Source organism: Mytilus trossulus, chromosome 3 (assembly GCF_036588685.1).
Source record: "Mytilus trossulus isolate FHL-02 chromosome 3, PNRI_Mtr1.1.1.hap1, whole genome shotgun sequence".
NCBI lineage: Eukaryota > Metazoa > Mollusca > Bivalvia > Mytilida > Mytilidae > Mytilus > Mytilus trossulus.
The window spans coordinates 77,616,822-77,638,978 of NC_086375.1; the positions used below are offsets into that span (position 1 = coordinate 77,616,822).

Genomic DNA, 22,157 nt, shown 5'->3' on the forward strand with positions numbered 1-22,157 from the left:
TTCTAATAAACTTATCAGTTAACTCAACAGTAGCAGATTCAGAAAAGGGGGGGTTTAGAAGAAGAAGACCTAGTTTTCATTGGATTAAATTTATCTCTGTAAACTGACTTTAACAGGTCAAATCATGTTCTGACTTCAAAGAGTCAGTCAAAACTAAACTTATTTCCACTTTTAAGTCTAGGATTTTCATATTGATTTTAAAATGTATGGGAAACCAGATAAAAGACTGACGAAATAAGCTCCCCTTAAGTCACAATAATGAGGACTATAAAAAATGTTTTTGGTATATTTTATATTTAAATGTATTTTGCTAACAAATTATATCAAATTAATATCTTAAAAATTTATTCTATTTCTGCCTTTTCATGACTTTTTTACATACATGACATATAGATCTTAAAGTTGTAAAAAAATATATTCTAAAAACCATTTGACTGAATTGTTTCTTAATTTTTTTTTATCAATTAATTTAAATCAACAGTAGCAGATTCAGATAAAGGAAAAGGGGGATGCTAAGATGAAGAAACCTAGTTTGATTGGATTCCCCCCCCCCCCCTGTAAACTGACTTTATCAGGTCAAATCATGTTCTGACTTCAAAGAGTCTGTCAAAACTAAACTAATTTCAACTTTTAAGTCCAGGATTTTCATATTGATTTAAAAATGTATGGAACATTTTAATTTGATATATTCAATATTCAAATGCATTTTGATTTCTAAAGATTTTCATCAAAATATCTAAAAAAAAAAATAGTGTATAATATTAATTATTTCTGTATTTTCATGACTTTTTTTCTGTTTAATTAAGATTTGGAACTTTTGGTTTTAAAAAAGCATTATTTTAAAAACCATTTGACTGAATTGTTTCTTAAAAAAAATATGAATTAATTAACTCAACAGTAGCAGATTCAGATATCAAAGGAAGAAGACCTAGTTTTGATTGGACATTTTTTTCCTGTCAACTGACTTTAACAGGTCAAATCGTGGTCTGACTTCAAAGAGTCCGTCCCAACTAAACTTAAACTTATTTCATTTTAAGTCTAGTTTTTCATATTGATTTAAAATGTACAGAAAAGGAATTGCTCGCTACATTGAAGACCTGTTGGTGACCTTCTGCTGTTGGTTTTTTTATTTGGTCGGGTTGTTGTCTCTTTGACACATTCCCCATTTCCATTCTCAATTTTATTCTGTTTTAAACTGGTCAAATTATGTTCTGACTTCAAAGAGTCAGTCAAAAACTTCACTTTAGCTAATTATTACAACTTTTTAGTCTGGCATTGTCATATGCATTTAAGAATGTATGGGAAAATCAGATAAAAGACACCCAATAGTAAAGTATTCAAATATATTTTGTTTACAAATTTCATCAAATCATCTTTAAATTTTATCATATTTCTGTATTTTCATGATCTTTCTTTTCTGTTAAGTTAACACATGGATCTTTTGATTGTAAAATATATTATTTTAAACCATTTGACTGAATTGTTTCTAATAAACTTATCAATTAACTCAACAGTAGCAGATTCAGAAAAGGGGCTTTTAGAAGAAGAAGACCTAGTTTTCATTGGATTTAATTTATCTCTGTAAACTGACTTTAACAGGTCAAATCATGTTCTGACTTCAAAGAGTCAGTCAAAACTAAACTTATTTCCACTTTTAAGTCTAGGATTTTCATATTGATTTTAAAATGTATGGGAAACCAGATAAAAGAATGACGAAATAAGGTCCCCTCAAGTCACAATAATGAGGACTATAAAAAATGTTTTTGGTATATTTTATATTCAAATGTATTTTGTTAACAAATTTCATCAAATTATATATCTTAAAAATGTATTTTATTTCTGTATTTTCACGACTATTTTTCTGTTATGTTTTGGTTGTAAAAAACATTATTCCAAAAACCATTTGACTGAATTGTTTCTTAAAAAAATATATCAATTAATTAACTCAACAGTAGCAGATTCAGATAAGGAGAAAAAAGGGGGGGCTAAGATGAAGAAACCTAGTTTGATCGGATTTTTTTTCTTCTGTAAACTGACTTAAACAGGTCAAATTATGTTATGTTTTAAAAAAATGTTGAGGAGAAAATACTTAGAAAATCAGACTAAGTTTGGTGACTTTGTTGTCCTTCAAGAAGCGGTACATATAATACATAATATTTTCACTGTCAAAGTTGAATGACAACTATTTATTGTGTGTTTTTAAATGGATTTTTTAGCAACATTTATAACTTTGTAATTTATGTTCAATTGTACACTTGTTATTTTTAATATATATTTTTTGGGAACAAAATCTTGTCAGGGATTCTTATGGTACTAGCATGACAAGAGCATTCATTTTCTAAAATACTCTAAACATTAAAAACAAGTCAGTATCTTCAGATCATTCTGAGTCTTATTAAATTAAAGTCAGAATAGTTATCAAAAGTACCAGGATTGTAATTTAGTACGCCAGACGCGCGTTTCATTCCGACTTTTATAAGTCAGAACATACTGACTTCCAATGTTCTTCTCACTTCTGTAGAAACAAAGACTATCTATATTTTAAATAAAAGGTTAATGCTTTATGTGGCTAAGCATCTGGGGTAAGAATTATAGATGTGTAACTTCATAGGAAAACAGATATGCCATGTAATTAAGAAGTGATTCATGTGAGAGGAAAATAATACTGAATAGACAATTCTGTTGTTTGCTGAAACACTGATCAATATAATATGTAAAGGTGGTCTCTCAGCAGATAAAAATAATTGTAACAGGATGCTGTTAGGAGGTCTCTCAAACAAAGCTCCAATAATTTGTCATTCCCATGGTCACCTGACATTGAGCAAGTTCAAGTACAAATTGGTTTGGTCTAGTAAAGTGAAATGCATACATGTAGGTAACTTCTAGGGATTGACCCTGTTTGTCATTCAAATCTTCTTGAAATGACGAACAGGAATATTATGTGGTTAAGGGGTGGTGATCCAGACCAGACCCCCCCCCCCCAAGGGACTTCCCCTATATTTCATTGGGTTTGTTTTATTTTCCCATACAAGAATATATATGGTTTAGGGGTGGGGATCTAGGCCGTTTACAAAATATGAGAACATTCGCAAATGGCAGGGGAGGGGGTAAACCCAGAGTCTAGCCCAGTATATTTCATTCAAATCAATTTGACATTATTAAAAAAAAATACAGTATATGTATGGTTTAAAGGGGATCTCAACCATTTTCAAGAAAAAAGATCATTCTCAAATGACAAGGGGTGGGGCGATCCATAGAGACTATATAAAAAAGAAGATGTGGTATGATTGCCAATGAGACAACTATCCACAAAAGACCAAAATGACACAAACATTTACAATTATAAGTCACTGTACGGCCTTCAACAATGAGCAAAGCCCATACCGCACATAGTTAGCTATAAAAGCCCCGATAAGACAATGTAAAACAATTCTAGCCTGGTATATTTCATAATATTTTAAGCAGCAACCATTTGATTTTCTGGGGGGGCTATGGATTTTTTTTGGAAAAAAAGTTTGTTTCCAGTTTTTGGAGAAAAAAATAATTTATTTGTGACCCTGAGAAAAAAAAAATTGTTTGTATCACCCTCAGCTGCCACTATATGTATAATGCTAAAATTGAAAGAAAAAAAATGTTTTCCACCTGTCGCAAAAAAAAAAGTTGGTCCGAAAAAAATATCCATAGCCCCCCCCCCCCCCCCCCCCCCAGAAAATCAAATGGTTGCTGCCTTACAGAGAGAACAAATTGAGTTTAGGGGTCAGGGATCTCGACTGTTCACAAGTTAAATGACAGGGGTAGGGGTGCTCCCTGGAGACTCATCCTACATTTCATTTGATTTGCTTTTAATATCATTTATTCCATAATCATAACTGAAAACCCGTTTTGTGAATCTCTTAATGTTCTCAAGTTAAAATCATTTTTTTTTAAATAAAAATAAAAAAATATTTGGTTCTTTAGTTAAACCCTCCCTTCCTTTTTCCTTTATTAAAATTATTCCGATTTTCATTTCATTTTCATTAATATCAATATTCAAAAGATCGTTTTTCTCATTGGGAGAAACGAAAAAACAAATATATTTAATAAGCCGCAAACTCGGAAAGGTTAAAAAGTCAATTCATGATTAAGTTTAAAAATAGAAAAATCACGTGACTATGTTCAGCTCGAAGCAATAATTTTACTTTTAAAATCGCACTGACTGGTTAACAATGTTAATACTGTTTAAGACAACACGAGTTGTCTCCCGAAAATAACAGTTCATTATCATAACAACATTTGCTGACCTGAACAAGTCAGAATTGTCAGACACCAGGTCATTTCAAAGGCCACGCGTCCGTATTTACAGGTCACGCGCCTTCATGAAACAGCAACAAAATCACTTGCAAAGACCTTCTTTACACGTAAAAAATATTAAAATGGCCATGAAAATACGGAGGTAATATGTATTACCTTCTGAAAATGACCACATTGACCTAGATTTTCACAAAAAAAACGTAAATAATCACTATATTTTTAATAACTTCTCGTTCGAGGAACTCCCAAAACAACGACTCTCAAACACGTGATATCTCGCAAAAAACCACGTGATCGTATGTGTCTTAGATCGGCGGCAAATTCAAAATAACTTCTGGTTTGACGGAAAACTACGCAAAACAAAATTGACCCGTACAGGTCAGAATTTCAAAACATTTTCTGACTTGAAGAAGTCAGTTTATTCTGACTTGTTTATGTCAGAGCTCTGACTGATAAACATTGAAAATATGCCTCAATATTTCGACCTTTGAAAAAAATTGTAGTGCATATGAACTTTCCTTACTAGGATAAGATTTTTTTCAAAACTTCATAGTTAACATGGTAAAAGTGGTACAGTTTTAGTAGTAAAAGGAGTTCCTATGGGAAATTGCATTGTCAATATTTACAGAAATGCAACCTATAGACTACATGTATCAAGCTCTTCAAAGTCCTATTAATTTTATCTGTGGAAAAAAAATGGCAAGGAAAAACTTTCATACCATCTTTTAAAGAGTTGATAAAAAACCAAAACAATACTTTAATTTTATCAGTTGAATAATAGCTGAACCCGTTATGGTGTATCAGAATTACTTCTACATAAACATTCTCATCAGGAAACAAACATTTGTAAAATTTCCAAAGTAATTGAAATTCAATGAAGAAACAGAACCTAACATAATCTAGCAATCCAGATGAACTGTTTGGTTATGAAGGAAATGATTGTCAAGAAGTTATTATTCAGATGTTAACTAATCAAAAATCTTAACACAGCTAATTGTAACAATTTGATAAAAGAGAGGCAATTTAGATATTTTTCAGAGTCACGATCAATTTCCTTTTTACAACAGAGCTATAAAAATAAATTTTAATATGTACAGCAAACTTCAGTGCTTTGTAGCCCATCATGTACAAATGACAATATTTTAGCATATCATAAAGAGAAATGCATCATACTTTTGAATTTTTCTGAATTTACAGAATCAAAACAATTACAAAAGTATGGCATATAATGAATATCTAATAAGACCAGAGTTTTTATGTCCCCTGTTTTGTACATATTTTATTTATTCAAAGTACAAGGGCAATAACTAAATAAAAAACATATTTTTGTTCTTAAACTTAATAAAAAAGATTAATAAATATCTAAAAAGAAATGAATGTCACAGAGCAAATGCACTGAAATTTCCCCTATAATTCAATTTCCGAAGGGGTAACTTGTTAAAAATATAATATCATAAGCACTGATATTAAAAAAAACCAAAGACTCTGATGATATAAACCTATGTTTTAATATTAATAAAATTCTGTCAAGAATTATACACATGAGAGTGCTACCAACGCAATTTTCCATAGTAATCAAAATAAACACTCCTTGAAAAATAGTTGATCAGCACTGATTTTTTTATTTGTCTGAGACATTGATGAAATTTCATGAAAATCTGGCAAGAATTGTACACATTAGAGTTCTCATGAGGCAATTTTCCATAAAATTAATATCTTGGGGGATTAACTCTTCAAAATAATTAATTTTCATACTTTTCAAAGACATAGCTTATATAAACCTATGATATAAGTTGCATAAAATTCTGGCGAGAATTGTACAAATGAAAGTGCTAATATTGCAATTTTACATATAATCAATGTTTTCAAAGGGGCATAACTTTTTTTACAATAACTGATCAGCACTGATCAAACCATTGCTGAAATAATCCTATGATTTTTTGCATGATATGTACACATGAGAGCGCTAACAAGACCAGGCCGAAGGTCAGACCCTCCGTATTTCTATGTTCCGTACAAAGAGTTCAAGAAGATACAATAACCTAACAGATAAAGCACACAGTAACATTAAGAGACCATGTTGACCCCATAACAAGACTCTAAAGTAATTGCTGATACATGTATTAAGGTAATGGTGAGTAACTTGTGTAGAAGGATATATCTCTACTTACCGGTGGTGGAAGAGTGTTGTCAATATCGTCTTCATGGTATGTGCTAACAACTGGTGGTTTGACAGGGGACACAGATGCTAATGCATTCGTCTTTGGTTCAACCTGTCTATTTTGTAACTCTGGTGGAGGGGGAGGCAACTCTTCATCAGGAGGTGAAACTGTTTTCTATAAACATAATTTGCAAAATAAAACTTCTGACAGACAGATAAAGATTGGTTTAAAATGAATTGTAGATTGATCTCTAGAGCTTATTGTCATTATACTTTACACAGTACTCAGAGTACAAAGTTTTTGCTTGAATCAACAAATTTCTGTATTTTGATTGGTTGATTAGCAAGAACAATTATTCTGTTTGAATTTTTAATGATCACAAAAATCAATCCCAACCTAACTTTTGTGGTGTGAATCTATACACTTGTATTAAGATATTGTCTGGAAACCAAAAGTCTTTTGACAATAACGCTGACAACAATTTACATGTACTAATGCAAAACTTTAGTGGTTGTATACAAATTTATTTATTTAAAATGCAACTATTACAGAACTGTTAAACACACTTGACAATTTGATTTGTGTAGCTATTTCCTTTGGTTTATAAGACAGCTTTGTTAATTTTAGTCAATTTATGTATGTAAAAACAAATATGATAGAGTTTTGTCTCAATTTTCCAAGCCTCCATGTTGAATGCTATACTTTGTCCTATTAATCTTAATTTTGTGTGCATAGTAACTTGGATTGAAGATTGTCTCATTAACAGTCATACAACATCTTCTTATTTGTACCATCTTAAATGGGTAACATACATGTATTGAGATTACAAAATGTATGATATTGATATCTGAGCATTCTGTAAAATCATAAATTAACATTTTTAGGTACAATAACAACCTCAAGTTTAGAAAGAGCATTAGTGATAGGTGGTTCTCTCTCCCACTTGTTAGCTATCTGTAAGGTCTCCAATGTCTTCTGTTGTATCGATTTTGAGTCATCTAACAATGTATACTCATAGAACTCTTGTATGTCTGAAAACAGAAGTTAGTATCATTTTCAATTAGCTCCATTTATATCAGATACTTTTTTTTATTCTAATGGGACAGTACATTATGTAAAATTTTGATAGGTTACAACCATGAACAGAGTTTTAGCCTCTGCACATGCCAAATTCAGTATTTAATTGTAATGTAGTAACTGTTACTAAATGAGTAACTTTGTGCAAAGTACCAGTTAATTTTCATGTGTGTGAAATTATATATTTATTGCATAGCAATATAATATTTCCCACAGAAAGTAACCAACAGATTGCGTGCAATAAATTCCAATATTGCACTAGTGCAATAAATCTTCAAAGTTCATGACGTCATCAACAACAAAATCTAAATCGCAAGTTTAAAGCAATGTTTCCTTTAAATGTTATATTGCAATACAATAAAAGGTTTATTGCATGAATATTGGGGAATATTGTCCCTCGTAGAACATATATTTCACTCGCAACCTTGTGAAATATAAAATTCTATTTGGGACAATATTCATGCAATAACCCTATATTATCATATCAAAACACTTATCTAAATGCAATAATTTTCAGTTTTGATATACATGTGGATAATAATAAATGCCTTAATCATAATTTGTGTATCATGCAATGAAAAGTTAATGTGCACGTACCTAATGTTAAAAAGGCTGATGTAGAAAAATTGAGCCAAAGGCTCAAAGATTTTTTCTTAAATAAAAGAAGAACTTCAATTTTAAATATTACTTTTACATACCAAGAAGTGCCTGAAATAGACGACTTTTGAAAATTCGGATGACCTTCTCTATGGCAACCTTGAGCTGAGTGTCTTGTGGAAGACTTAGCCTGGAATGATAGTCCTCTAACAACTCTAAAGCCCGGTGGGCATCTATGAAAAGAAAAAAAAAAAAAAATTGCTTTATTGTAAGTGATGTTAAACATCTTGTTTGGAATTCGAAGCAACATTTACAATCATGTTTGCAGTGACCTCTTCATTTTCAAAGACATAAACAATCAGGTACATGTATCCTGATAAACTGTAAACCAAAAGATGAAACTTACACTGAATACATGTGCATGTATATAATCACTAGCACTTACATGAAGTAACAAAAAGAATAGAAATTTTGAGAAATTTGCATGTGCATTCTAAGGACTTTTCAATTTTTTTTTAAATCACATTTTTCATGTTTCATGTTTCATTTCAGTTTTAAAATATTCAATTTGAATATAAATTTGAACACTAAAATACATTTTTTTTGTAATATATAAGAATTTTATATACTACGCAAGCCTGTAATTCAGTGATTGATGTTTGTTGCAGTTTGTCTTATTTGTTTTTCTATTTGCATAAATCTGAATGGTTAAATTTTCCTTTGAGTTTATTCACATTGCTGTTTTTGAAAGAAAAAAACACAATTTACAATGTAATCATGTTTAATCTATTTCAAATATTCAGCAGTGCTGAGGATAGTAAAAAGTATGCTCAATATATTTTGCTTTTATAACAGATGGTGTGAAACCAATCTCCACAAGAGACCAAACGACACAGAAATTAACAACTACATGTATACATGTAGGTCTTGTTTTCACTAGATTTATAACTCAATTTAAAGAGGGAAATGTTTTTTTGTTTGTGTTTATCTTCCTCAAAAACATTGTATTTCTTCTGATTGGCTCTCTCACACAGAGAGCATTAATGTGAACATGTTTTAATCATAAAAGGAATTCAGTTCCTCACAGTAGAGAAGGTCTTTCATGGGGAGTGAATGAATTATCTGGGTTAATTTATCAAGAAGATGTTAACTTTTATAGTAAAGGGAAAGCCTTTGTATTTTGATAATTTTAGAACCTGGGTTCATTGGCCCTAGCACATAGTCAGGGTCAATTTGCCTTGATTTTTATTTTATATAGTGTTGTCTACTTGCATAATCATGTTCATATAAAATTTGAACATGTACAGAGTATGTTAAAGATTGTTGAAAAATTTGTTGAATAATAGTATTGCTGCAACCAAATATTTTCCTTTGGTTTGCATTGATGAATATTGCAATACAATGTATTTATCTTTTAATTTTGATATTTTTTACATATTTATAACTCTAGTCAGTCACTTAATACAGTATATTTATAACAAATGAACTTATGAATCCTTGTTTCTATGTTTAACAATTAGTACACAATTATTTTTACTAATTTCATGTACTTATTTACTAATAAAAATGTTGTTTTAATTATTAATCCATCAAAGACAATTATTACAACAATCAGTGAGAAATATATTATTAAGAACAATTAATGCTTACAAACATGCCCTTATATTATAAATATTCTCATGTGTTTTCATTAATAGTACTAGAAATTATATACCATATACATGTGCATGTAAATATCTGAATAGATTTATTTAACTTTAATTATAATACCCTAATATGAATGTTTTTTTCAATAAAAGAAGGGAGAAGCAATCCAGGGCAAATGAACTTAGGGTAAACAGTTCCTGGGTGGAAAGTCCCAATGCGTATGTTTACTGCAAATTATAAATGAATTTCAACCTACATTTTTTTTTACCTATATGTAAGATGGGTCTCATTAGGTTCTATGCGTGACGTGGGACTGCTGATTTTTTTGAAAGAGTGACAAGTTAAATTATTGTGTCGTGAAAACAGGACATGGTCTAGAGAGACACAGGAAATTACAAAAAATGAGAATTGCTTACGTACAAAGTGTAAACGGGATACAAGAATGTGGCAAAACAATAAAAATGGTATACTGGAATCTGACTTAACAATCAAAATAGGATACAGAATCTTTAAAAACAATAAGCGCGATCTGGGATCAGACCCCCCCCCCCCCCCCCCCCCACCACCACCACCAACAAAAAACTTGTAAGCAGGTTAGGTCTATGTGATTGAAAAAATAATAAGCAGTAATTTGTTGACGAGATTCGACAGGTATCCCAGATATATTATAATGGTGTTTGTTGTAATATTATATATAACGTGGTTATAACAATGAGCCTTTTATATACCGATTTTATATATATTCGTGCAGTGTTCTCCCCAGGCCGATATGACGCTGCGGTGCCGCAGCGCCTTCATAATATTTTCGTAGATCCCGCAGCGTCTTAATTGGCCGTTGTCCCTTAATACTTGATCCCGCAGCGTGTTAATTTTCACATTTTCATGATAAATATTGGTTAAAATTGACAAGTTGCTGATCACAGCTGAGAGGTCAGTCAGTGTTACGCAATAACTGATACTGAACTCTGAACAAGTTTTACCTGAGCCACGCTTATCTCAGCCTTATCGGACTATGTTATCATGTAATAGCGTAAATGATTATAAAAAAGATAGACATGTGTAGAATAAAATTAAAACAAATAAAAACTGCCGTGCAGAAATTAAAGAAATAGATCGCAAATACATTGTATTTTCGCATCGTGTGTGTGATCACTTGACCATTTAAATAACGAATTTTTTCATTGGTCGAGAAGAAAAATCTATTTTAACACGACCAATGAACGCGCTGATTACACGTGATAAATTTGAATACACATTGATAAAGATATTTACGATGAAAATTATGAATGAGAGTATTTGTAGATGAAAAAAATTAAATAAACTTCGATTTAAGATAACTAGGAGTTATTTATTTAAATAGAAAGTGATAAAAAGTTGCTTGCAAGGTAAATTCGTCTCAAACTTGTGTTTTTAAAAATAAAATGATCATTGAACATAGATCGTAAATCCGTGCGTCGGGAAATATGTGACAATCAACACGACCGGGTACGGATTCGCTGCTGTCACTAGTAAATAATTTCAATGCTTTTAACTTTAACGAATTTGTAAAGTTTCGTTTATATTTACCTGCCAAAGATATGTTTTAAGAATAATACACACGGAAGGGAGTAATGTCAAACTACGGAAACTAGTCAGCTGTTCATTAAAACATTTTTGTTTTAAAAAGTTGTATTCCAAGTATCTTAACCGTAAACAATTTTATTAATTCTGAATGAACATTTTCTCTGCTAATAACAAAGGGTTGACTTCTAAGCTAAAGGCAGATGATGGAAGTAGATTTTTTTCAACCAAATGACTTCTAATAAAAGGGGGAATACACCTTCCTCTACACTGACAGTATAAGCAGATGTCTTTGCTTCTCCTACCAACGAGCTAAAGTTTTAGTAAGTGATAACAGCAAGCACCTGTCTCTGGTTTCAATAACATGGCTGCCTGAGTTTTTCATAGCTTATATATGTTAAAGGGGATATATAAGCAAAAGTTATTATACATTTGTTGTAAGAGGGGGTTTTCAACCCTATTAAAAGAGGATAAAGACAAAATTGAGGAACAGACTGTACAACAAAATAACACTATCTTGAAACAATATAATCCCTAGAAGGAGCAGAGAGTATAGAGATGAATATTTATATTTTGACTTCTTTTATAATTGACTGAATATGAAAAAAAATTATGTTTAAAATCATTTTATTTCATATACATTCTTGTACTTTATACTCTGCATTATTAAACACATAACACAAAACATTATAACTCATTTAGCATGTCATGATTTATAACTGATTGCTTCAGATCACTCAAGTTCAATCTAAAAAAAAGAGTAACACGCCCTTGAATTTTGCGCCTTCAAAAACTCCTGGGGAGAACACTGTCGTGATAAACAGGAATGCAATGCACCTTGTTTTCTGACCGGCATGTCTTGCGAAAAGCTGGTGTTCTTGTGCTCACACCCACTTCGTGGTTTGAAAGATTATGTCTATTACTAGTTGAGCAAGCGCTAGGATGTGATAAAGTTATGGAAAACGCATTTGATGCAATGATTTTTTTCTCTTAATTTTATGCAGGATTATTGTTTGGCGACACTTCACGATAATCAGGAAACGACCACAAACAGGAAACAGCAAAGATGGCGGCTATTCAAAACTAATAAATCACGTGATTAAAGGGATCCGCTATTTCAGGATTGTTATACTTATTTTCTATTTATATTTTTTCCAAATGTTTTATTCTTTTGTGAAACTTCGAAAATGTTTGTTTAAAAATGGATTTTTTTTGTAGTGTTCACAACGATCGGTTCACTTAAAAAATATTATAACCTTAAATAATTAATTCTCCCTGAGGCTCAAATCCGAAATTCCGAAAGGACGAAACATGGAGGTGTCCTCTTAGAGGTCCGCGTTTAAACTCATCCAAATACCAACACAATTTTATTTAAACATGACAACAAACGTAATTCTGAGTATAAGATTCAGTTGATCCAAAACGATAAATATGTTTTATAATATAAATAGACAATAGACAATAGACAATATTTTATTGGCACGAACGCATTTACAATAAATGGTAATGACCGAATGGATAAACAATTTGCTATACATGGTAGTAAAATACAAACAATTATATATATATGTGAATAAACGATTAAAGGTATAATGAAAATCTATTACAATAGATTACTTCTAGCATTAAAACAATTTGTTACGAAAGAGGAAGATAATTTTAGTGCCTTATAGGATGTATTATTAAGTATGAGATTTATTTTATTTTTATCACACAATGTGGTTACACTTTTTCCTGTAATATTACACATTTTTAATACAAAAGACTCTCTAATACTGGAGTAACCGCTACAGTGTAGCAACATGTGCTGTTCATTTTCAATTTCGCCACTTTTACAGATTTCACAAATTCTTTGGTCTCTGGGCATTTTTAAATATCTTCCTCTTTCAATGGCAAGGTTATGAGCACTAACTCTTAATTTACATAATGATGATCGATCTGATCTATTTTTTAAAGCATCAACATAACCTGCCCGTTCATTAATTTTGTAGACACTCTGGAAAAATATTAATTTAGGAGATGCTGAAATATTTGCATGTTGTTCCTGAAAACCCTGATCAGTTAGTCTTTGTTTTATGAAATCAAACAGGGGTTTAATAGTAAGGTTATCATTTGACAAATAAGATAAACCTAAGTTTTGAATAATAATATTTAACTTTTTAACCCATGGGTTGCTTTTTTTTGTAGCATTATATATTTGGTGAACTAAACTTCCTTCTGAAGTGATTAAATGATCCCAGAATTTAATGCTAGATAACATTATCCTATTTTTCAATGGCAGTCTTGCAAGTTCGGAACGACATGCATCATTCGAGGCCTTACAGTGTACTCCCAAGATTTCTTTAATAAATTTTAAATGCAACTTTTCGTAGGCATCACTGTCTTTAAATGTCGAAATAATCCCCCAGATTTCACTACAATAAAGGAGAATAGGGGCTACTAAGGAATCAAAAAGTTTTTCCAGAAGTTTACAAGGGTTATCTAATCCTATTGTTTTCTTTATTTTAAAGTACGCTTTCCTAGCTTTTTCCATAAGCGAAGTGATGGCGACATTAAAACTGCCATTATATCTAATATTTATACCCAAGTAACAATAAGTATTAACTGTCTCTAAGGATTTGCCATTATAATAAAATTCGTTCAGAAAAGACTTTCCGTTTGAATTAAAAACCATTACTTTTGATTTCTCTGTATTGACTTGCAATTTTATAAATTTATAAGATAAAAACCTGTTTACATATTTTTGATCACGCAGAGAAACTTATTCTATTATCTGGCAGTGAGATGTGGGGTTTCTCGAAAAAGTAACACCCAATTAAATTATATTTTTGGGACAATGAAAGTTGCTTAAAAATATGTAAATATTTATCAATGTAAACAAAAACAAAACATAAATATTGGTTTAATGGGAGAGGTTGGGCGAAAACATCTTGAAAAAAGATACATTGTTATCTGCATCATTGTTGGAATCATCACAGTTTCGATTTATGATTGTGACTGTCCCTCTGGTATCTTTCGTCAATCTTTTACATGAGCATAATTATCACGACAAGGAATCATCCACTCAATTTTTATTTTTTAATTATTCACAAACTGACTGACTGATTGACTAACTATATATAAAAAAAAAATATCGTTATACAGGGGAAAAACAATTATTGAAATGACCTGCATGTTGACAATCATTCAATGCTGTTTTACCATATGAAATACAGAAGACCACCTCTATGTTTTTAACCTATAAACATATCACATAGATGTCATAGACTAATGATAATTCTGATAATAAGCGGTGATATATCATTAAATCCTGGTCCAGTAAAGAAACCCTGTGGCCTATAGCGTCATAGACAAGTTGCTAAAAACCATCGTGCAATATACTGTGAATCATGCAACTGCTGGTGGCATATCAAATGTGCGAACATCACCCCAACAGATTATAAGATGTGCAATACTGACGATCCGTGGGTATGTCCAGAGTGCAACACGTTTCAATTTAGCGACTCCTTTTTCAACAATTCCTATGAGATCAATAGTAATGAGGAAAATTCTTTTTCCTCTCTTTCATCATCACTTATTTACCAAAATGATACATCAGCTATTGATGAAAATAACCAATCACCAAGTGATAGTGATGTATTTGACCAACTCAGAGAACATAAAAAGAAACATCTAATGCAATTCACCTGTGCATACTTAAATATAAATAGCCTAAGGCATAATTTTGCTTAATTAAAGACTTGCTATCATCTAGTCTAGTTGAAATGTTATTTATTGCTGAAACTAAAATAGACAGTTTTTTCCAGATGCTCAGTTTCGTGTTAATGACTATAATTTTTGGAGAGCGGATAGAAATCAGAACGGGGAGCTAGACTTGTAGCATATGCTCGATCAAATCTGGTAGGTGACAGGAAGTGTGATTTAGAATTTAACTCATTAGAATCAATGTGTGTAACCCTATTTGTCAATAATAGAAAATGGCTGGTAACAGGGTTATAAAGACCACCATCTATGTCAAATTCAGAATTTAGCAAAGACTTTATAGATACCTTTGACAAAGCTTCAACAAAATATGATAATATTTTAATGTTAGCCGATCTCAATTATGATATGCTAGTAAATGAGAAAGGTAATTCTTTAAAAGATGCTTGTGATGTTTGTGATTTAACAAATCTGGTTCATGAATATATATATATATAGCTACATGTCATACTAAGGGGAATAATCCAATTCTGATAAATATTGTACTGACAAATAAATCTGACTCAGTATGTATGAATATAAGAAATTTTAATGGTGGTATTAGTGATGAACACACTATGATCAGTGTACAGATAAAGGGTCAAATTTCAAATAAGACCACAGAGTATAAAACGTATAGACGCTTTAAACAAGAGTGAACACACTGAAATGTCTCGCCTTCTTTACTAATCATTGATATTATGTTGATAGTCCTAAGTATAAAGCTTTATTACAACTGTCATATAAACTTAACATTAATCAAGATAGCTAAACAAAGACCATTGAACCATGAAAATGAGGTCAAGGTTAGATGAACCATACCAGGCAGACATGTACAGCTAACAATGCTTCCATACAACAAATATAGTTGACCTATTACGTAAAGTTTTAGAAAGATAGACCAAAACACAAAAAACTTAACACTGTGTAATGAACCGTGAAATTGAGGTCAAGGTCACATAAAACCTGTGCGACTGACATATAGATCATAAAATATTTCCATACACCAAATATAGTTGACCTTTGGCATATAATATTTGATAAAAGACCAAAACTTAAAAAATTAACTTTGACCACTGAACCATGAAAATGAGGTCAAGGTCAGATGACATCTGCCCGCTAGACTTGTACACCTTACAATCATTCCATACAACAAATATAGTAGACCTATTGCATAAAGTATGAGAAAAACAGACCAAAACACAAAAACTTAACTATAACCACTGAACCATGAAAATGAGGTAAAGGTCAGGTGACACCTGCCAGTTGGACATGTACACCTTACAGTCCTTCCATACACCAAATATACTAGCCCTATTGCTTATAGTATCTGAGATATGGACTTGACCACCAAAACTTAACCTTGTTCACTGATCCATGAAATGAGGTCGAGGTCAAGTGAAAACTGTCTGACGGGCATGAGAACCTTGCAAGGTACGCACATACCAAATATAGTTATCCTATTTCTTATAATAAGAGAGAATTCAACAATACAAAAATTCTGAACTTTTTTTTCAAGTGGTCACTGAACCATGAAAATGAGGTCAAGGACATTGGACATGTGACTGACGGAAACTTCGTATCATGAGGCATCTATATACAAAGTATGAAGCATCCAGGTCTTTCACCTTCTAAAATATAAACCTTTTAAGAAGTGAGCTAACACCGCCGCCGCCGGATCACTATCCCTATGTCGAGCTTTCTGCAACAAAAGTTGCAGGCTCGACAAAAATTAGACCAAGACTTAGAAAAAAATTGAATTTTCTAGAATAATAGATTAAGAAGATATAAATCAGGCATCCTTGTAAACTCATCGAACCTTTAAACAAACTTATAAGTAAGGGTTATCGTACCAATATTGTAATTAGATCTCTGAATATAGTTCACATTGGCACTAATATTGATTTTGTCATCAGCCAATCAAAACATAACTAAATTTCATTATCTTTTGAGGCGAGATGTATAGAGACACAACCACGTTAACTTTTATTTCTATAGAAGTCGCTCTTCAATATACTACTACCTGTCGATACATTTATTTTTGGCATTGCACAAGGCATGTCTTCTTTGACTATTAATGACATTAAAATACTAAATCCCTGTGATGTGTTTTAGTCGATTTTAGTCTCTGATGCAGGATTTTTTACTATTAATTGGTTTTGGCTTTTAACTAGCTGTCAGTAACTGCGAGTACTCTCAAATCGTATTTTCTTGTTAATTCGACCTGTTGATACTGTTTATAATGTTTTTTTTGTTATTTTTTATTTATATTGATCTTGTCTGTACACCAGCTTTGATTATTTGTAATATCTTCAATTTTTCACTTATTCTTACAACATTTGTATAAACTTCAAGATTATTAAAAACCGGTTTTTTTTCTAAAGTGAACATTGATTGGTTAAATATTTCTCAGTGTGTTTGAATTTGTTTGTTAGCTTTTTGGTCATGAATGTTTGTCTCTAATATTTAATTAACTGTGCATTTGTATTCAGATATCGCAGATCAAATTTATTCGTTCATTGTGTAATCATACGTTTTTTGATTGAGTTAAGTCTGCCAATTGATATTTATCGTGTGTTTTTCTATATTGTGATGTTATGCTATTGTTTCAGAAAAAGGGAGAAGGTTTGGATCCATTAAAACGTTTAATCCCGCTGCAAATGTTTGCACCTGTCCTAAGTCAGGAATCTGATGTACAGTAGTTGTCGTTTGTTTATGTAATATATACGTGTTTCTCGTTTTGTTTATATAGATAAGACCGTTGGTTTTCCCGTTTGAATGGTTTTACACTAGTAATTTTGGGGCCCTTTATAGCTTGTTGTTCGGTGTGAGCCAAGGCTCCATGTTAAAGGCCGTACTTTAACCTATAATGGTTTACTTCTTACATTGTTATTTGGATGGAGAGTTGTCTCATTGGCACTCACACCACATCTTCCTATATCTATATATTCAGATTTTGAGAAGGCTGTGGGAAATGTTTTGGACCGTCCAACATGCTCCCTTGAAAAAAAGAAAACAAGGTAAACAACCAGCACCATTTATGAACCTGGAGCTACGAAAAGCAGTGTACAAAAAAAAGACAACTGTACAATAGGTATAACAAACAAAAATCAGGTAATAACTGGGAACTCTATAGACAACAGAGAAATCTAGTCAATGAAATAAAGAAAAAAATCAATTAGAACATACTTTTACGAACGCTGCATAGGCGGACCAAAAACATCTGATTTCTGGCCTACTATTAAACCTTTCATTACAATCAAAGGTAGCAACTTCACAACTTTAAAATATCATTCTATGTGATGAAGAAACCATAATAAGCGACCAAAAGAATGTAGCAGAACACTTCAATGATTTTTTATAAATGTGTCTAAAGATATAGGCAACAACACACCTGCTAATAATAACCATCGAAGTGTTACAAAAAAAAAACGAAACCAAAACTGCCACACAACAACTAGAATTTAGTGCCATCTCAAATGAATTTGTAGATAAACAACTTAAAAAAAAAAAAAACATAAAAAGGCATCAGGAATAGATGGCATATCAGTTAAACTCCTAAAACTAGCACAACCAGTTATCACAAAACAAGACGGATAAGAACAATGGCTCTAGAAACTTTTAAAATTATTCACAACATAGCTCCTGCGTGCTTACAAAATTTGGTGAATGTCAAAAAATCTAAATATTCTTACAGGTATGTAAATATTCTTGAAACTCCACAGGTAAAGTCAAGCCGTTACGGTAAACAAAATCGTTCAAATGTGCTGCCGCTACTTTATGGAACAGCCTTCCAAACCATTTCAGGACTGAAAACAGTTTTTTTCACATTTTAAAAGTCTTTTTCTGTCCTGGAACGGCTTGGAATGTCGCTGTTCTGCTTGCAGATAATTCTTGAGCTGTTTATTATTTATGGTATTACAGGTTGTTTTATATGTTAAAATGCACTGTTTTTATGTTATTTATATATTTTTATCTTCGGTCAAAAGCTCCTTAGAGCTTGTGTTGCTTATTTGTACGTATGCCGAATCAAAATAAAGTTTTCTTATCTTATCTTATCTTACCAATAACTGAATTGATAAACAAGACTATAAAATCAGCCACATTTCCAGACAAATTAAAAGAGGCACAAGTTGTACCATTGCATAAAAAGAACAATGTACAAAAATGGTTTTCTTCCAATCAGATGAAGGCAAACCCTGAAAATTTTCAAGCTTTGGCAATTGGCAAAAAAAAACAATTGGCAAAAAAAATACATTTGATCTAGCAGGTAACAAAATAAATTGTGAAAAGAGGTCAAACTATTAGGCATCATCATTGACTTTGAACTAAATTTCAACACACATATATCAAACATTAGCAAAAAAGCATACAGACAACTAAATGTTTTAAAACTACTTGGCAAATACTTAAAAAAAAAACACTTTAGAACTGAAACATCTTTTACACAATTCAACTTGACAAGAGTCTAATAAACTCATGGAATGGCAACTAATGCTATTGCAATGCATGTGCTTAGTTTTATTTATGTTATGTTACAGCTTGAAACATAATAGTGCTGCTTTTTTGTGACTGTTTGCTTAACTTTTTTTAAATTTGTGAATGCTGTGCTTTAGTTTTTATGTTTGCTTTTAGTGATTATGCTTATGCATGTGTATAATATATAGTATTTAAATAGTGCAACCTAAATGTGCATGAAATGTATGTTGTATGTCTTTTATGTTGAAATATTTGTATTGTGTATGACTATGATGTAAATGTATGTATTTGTCGGTTATAAAAGCTCAGAGAGCTTATGTTTATTTGTAATGTAACATGCCGACTATAAATAAAGCAATGAATGAATGAATTGAATTGAATTGAATGATAAACATATATTTTAAACCTACGATATTAACTCAAACAGACCTGAAAAAGTATAATTGCACGAGTTCGCTATCTATTTTTAAGTTAAATCGGGTTATATGATCGTCTGCAGTCTTCTGAGATCACCTCGGTGCTTAATATGATGGCATTAAGACTAAATACACACGAAATATTGATAAATAGTTAAGACTTTATTTGAATATGATAATTTGTAATATAACAAAACAGTCAGGATATGGAATTTATCGGGTCAATAAAATTCATATCGGTTTGGCTTTGCCTCATTCGATTTGCAATTAATGGACCCGATAAATTCTCTTTTTAGGACAATTATACACTGTGTAACTAAAAGTCTCACTCTATGGTTTTGCAGGTGTGTCTGTCGATGATGTTAAATGTTGAGTTTGTACATTTAGTAGGTCGGTTTAAATGTTTTACTGTTAATTATGCTTTTTAATTGGTCGACTTAGTATAAAGTTTATTTGAGTTATTTGATTTGATCTTTCTCTGATTAAATTCATGCGTATGTCTTTCAACATTTACCATGTTTACGAAGCAAGAGTCTAATGAATAGACAAGTGTTCCTCAGGGGACTATTATTTATTTATTTATCTTGTATACTCTGGCTTTTAAATTATTAGGCATCATTTTTTATTTGTGTTCTTAATGCTTGAATTACTTTTAGTGCTTTATAATAGCTATTGCATGCATGTTAGTTTATCTGCATTTTATGTTTGCTTATATGCTTTTATAACGTTATATAGTAGTCTCTCTCAGCATAAACTTAAAGTGTCTCATGATTGTCAATTCATGTTTTTAAGCCCAGGATTTCAGGATCAGGACTCCTCCTACCCTCCGATGTGAACGTCTGTATCGCATACCGTGCAATTCCATTCTGCGATATTCCTTTTAGAAGATAAGGCAATCTTTTTAAATGTTTGCCATGCTTTTGGTGAGAAATACTTTTTTACTCTCGCAATGTTGATATTCCCATCCGATATTTTGGTTGAAAGCATGTGGTGTAGTTTCATGTTATCTTTCAATATGATTGCATTGCCGTCCATTACGGATGTTAGGTTTACCTCAGATTATAGTATCCAACTTAGCAGTTAGCAAACTTTGCCTCCGAGTTGATGTATCATTTTTTTAGAGCTGCGTTTGTATCTATAGCTGTATGAAATTTGTGTCTTGATATTGTTTCATTTTCGTTTCAAACGCAAAATGCATCCATAAAGTTTTTCATCCAAAACAAAATTGGTAAAATAAATCTCTTCATCCATTGTTCAAAGTATATAATGACGTAATAAGAGAATGTGTGCAGTTAAATACTTCAAAAAGTGAACACTTTTCTCAGCCCGAGTTCTCAACAACAAACTATATTTTCGCATTTGAAATATGAAAGAATTAAGCAACACAGCTAAAGAAGATTTAAATTTAATAAATTTAGTGTAACAATAACACAATGTAACCGTAGCATCAATAATTATTGTTACATTCGTAATTAATAGACCACTTTCGAGTTCATCCGTCACCGGAAAAAAACTCGTCAATTATACGCGCCTTTATCACCGTCATGTGTGCGTTTAGGGGCGTCGTCACTTCCTTCCAATGTTGGAAAACTATAATTCTATATTGTACGAATTATTCGGCAAATTGAATTCTCAAAATTGACAATCAACACTGCTGTCATTAGGGAATTGTCAGTAAGTACCTACAGAGCAACCATTATTTCTAGTTTATCCTCCACAAAGACGATCACTAAGACGCTTGATGAACATAAATAGTGCAGGGATACAGGCGACCCCCTCTATCTGGCAAATGACGTCATAAAGGCGTGTATAATTGACGAGTTTTTGCCGGTGACGGATTTAACTGGCCACCCGCTGATTGATACTTCGACATTGTGTAGACAAGATTGAAACAACAGCAGGGGTCCAGTTAAGTGACGGATGAACTCGAAGGTTCCTTACCCAACTTTGCATTCCGGGTTTTTTTTTTATTTTTTTATTATTGTTACATTTCCATGTAACCGTAGCCAGTGTCTATATCTTTAAAATAAAAGTTAAAATTAAAAAGTTATAAAACAAAAAAATAAATTTCATAAAATTAAAAAAAATAAATGAGTAGACATCCTCACATGTGACCTTGTATTCATTTTCACAATAACACGTACGTTACAGTGCTTTAGCTTTTCTTAAAATAATTTGGTAACTTGCA

General features: G+C 31.6%; 1 protein-coding gene across 5 annotated transcripts in view; it reads right to left on the bottom strand.

Annotated features, from left to right (window-relative positions):
- The window catches only part of LOC134712491 (disks large homolog 2-like), a 104,786-nt gene extending 92,375 nt beyond the window's left edge, over positions 1 to 12,411 (bottom strand). For all 5 annotated transcript variants that reach the window (XM_063574090.1, XM_063574091.1, XM_063574088.1 and 2 more), the window contains exons 1-4: positions 12,171 to 12,411; positions 8,228 to 8,359; positions 7,350 to 7,483; positions 6,462 to 6,626 (exon numbers count right to left, since the gene is read on the bottom strand). In XM_063574090.1, coding sequence (XP_063430160.1) covers positions 6,462 to 6,626; positions 7,350 to 7,483; positions 8,228 to 8,359; positions 12,171 to 12,189 — 450 coding nt within the window. In that variant the 5' untranslated portion in view covers positions 12,190 to 12,411. The remainder of the gene's footprint in view (positions 1 to 6,461; positions 6,627 to 7,349; positions 7,484 to 8,227; positions 8,360 to 12,170) is intronic.
- Positions 12,412 to 22,157: the final 9,746 nt, after the last annotated feature.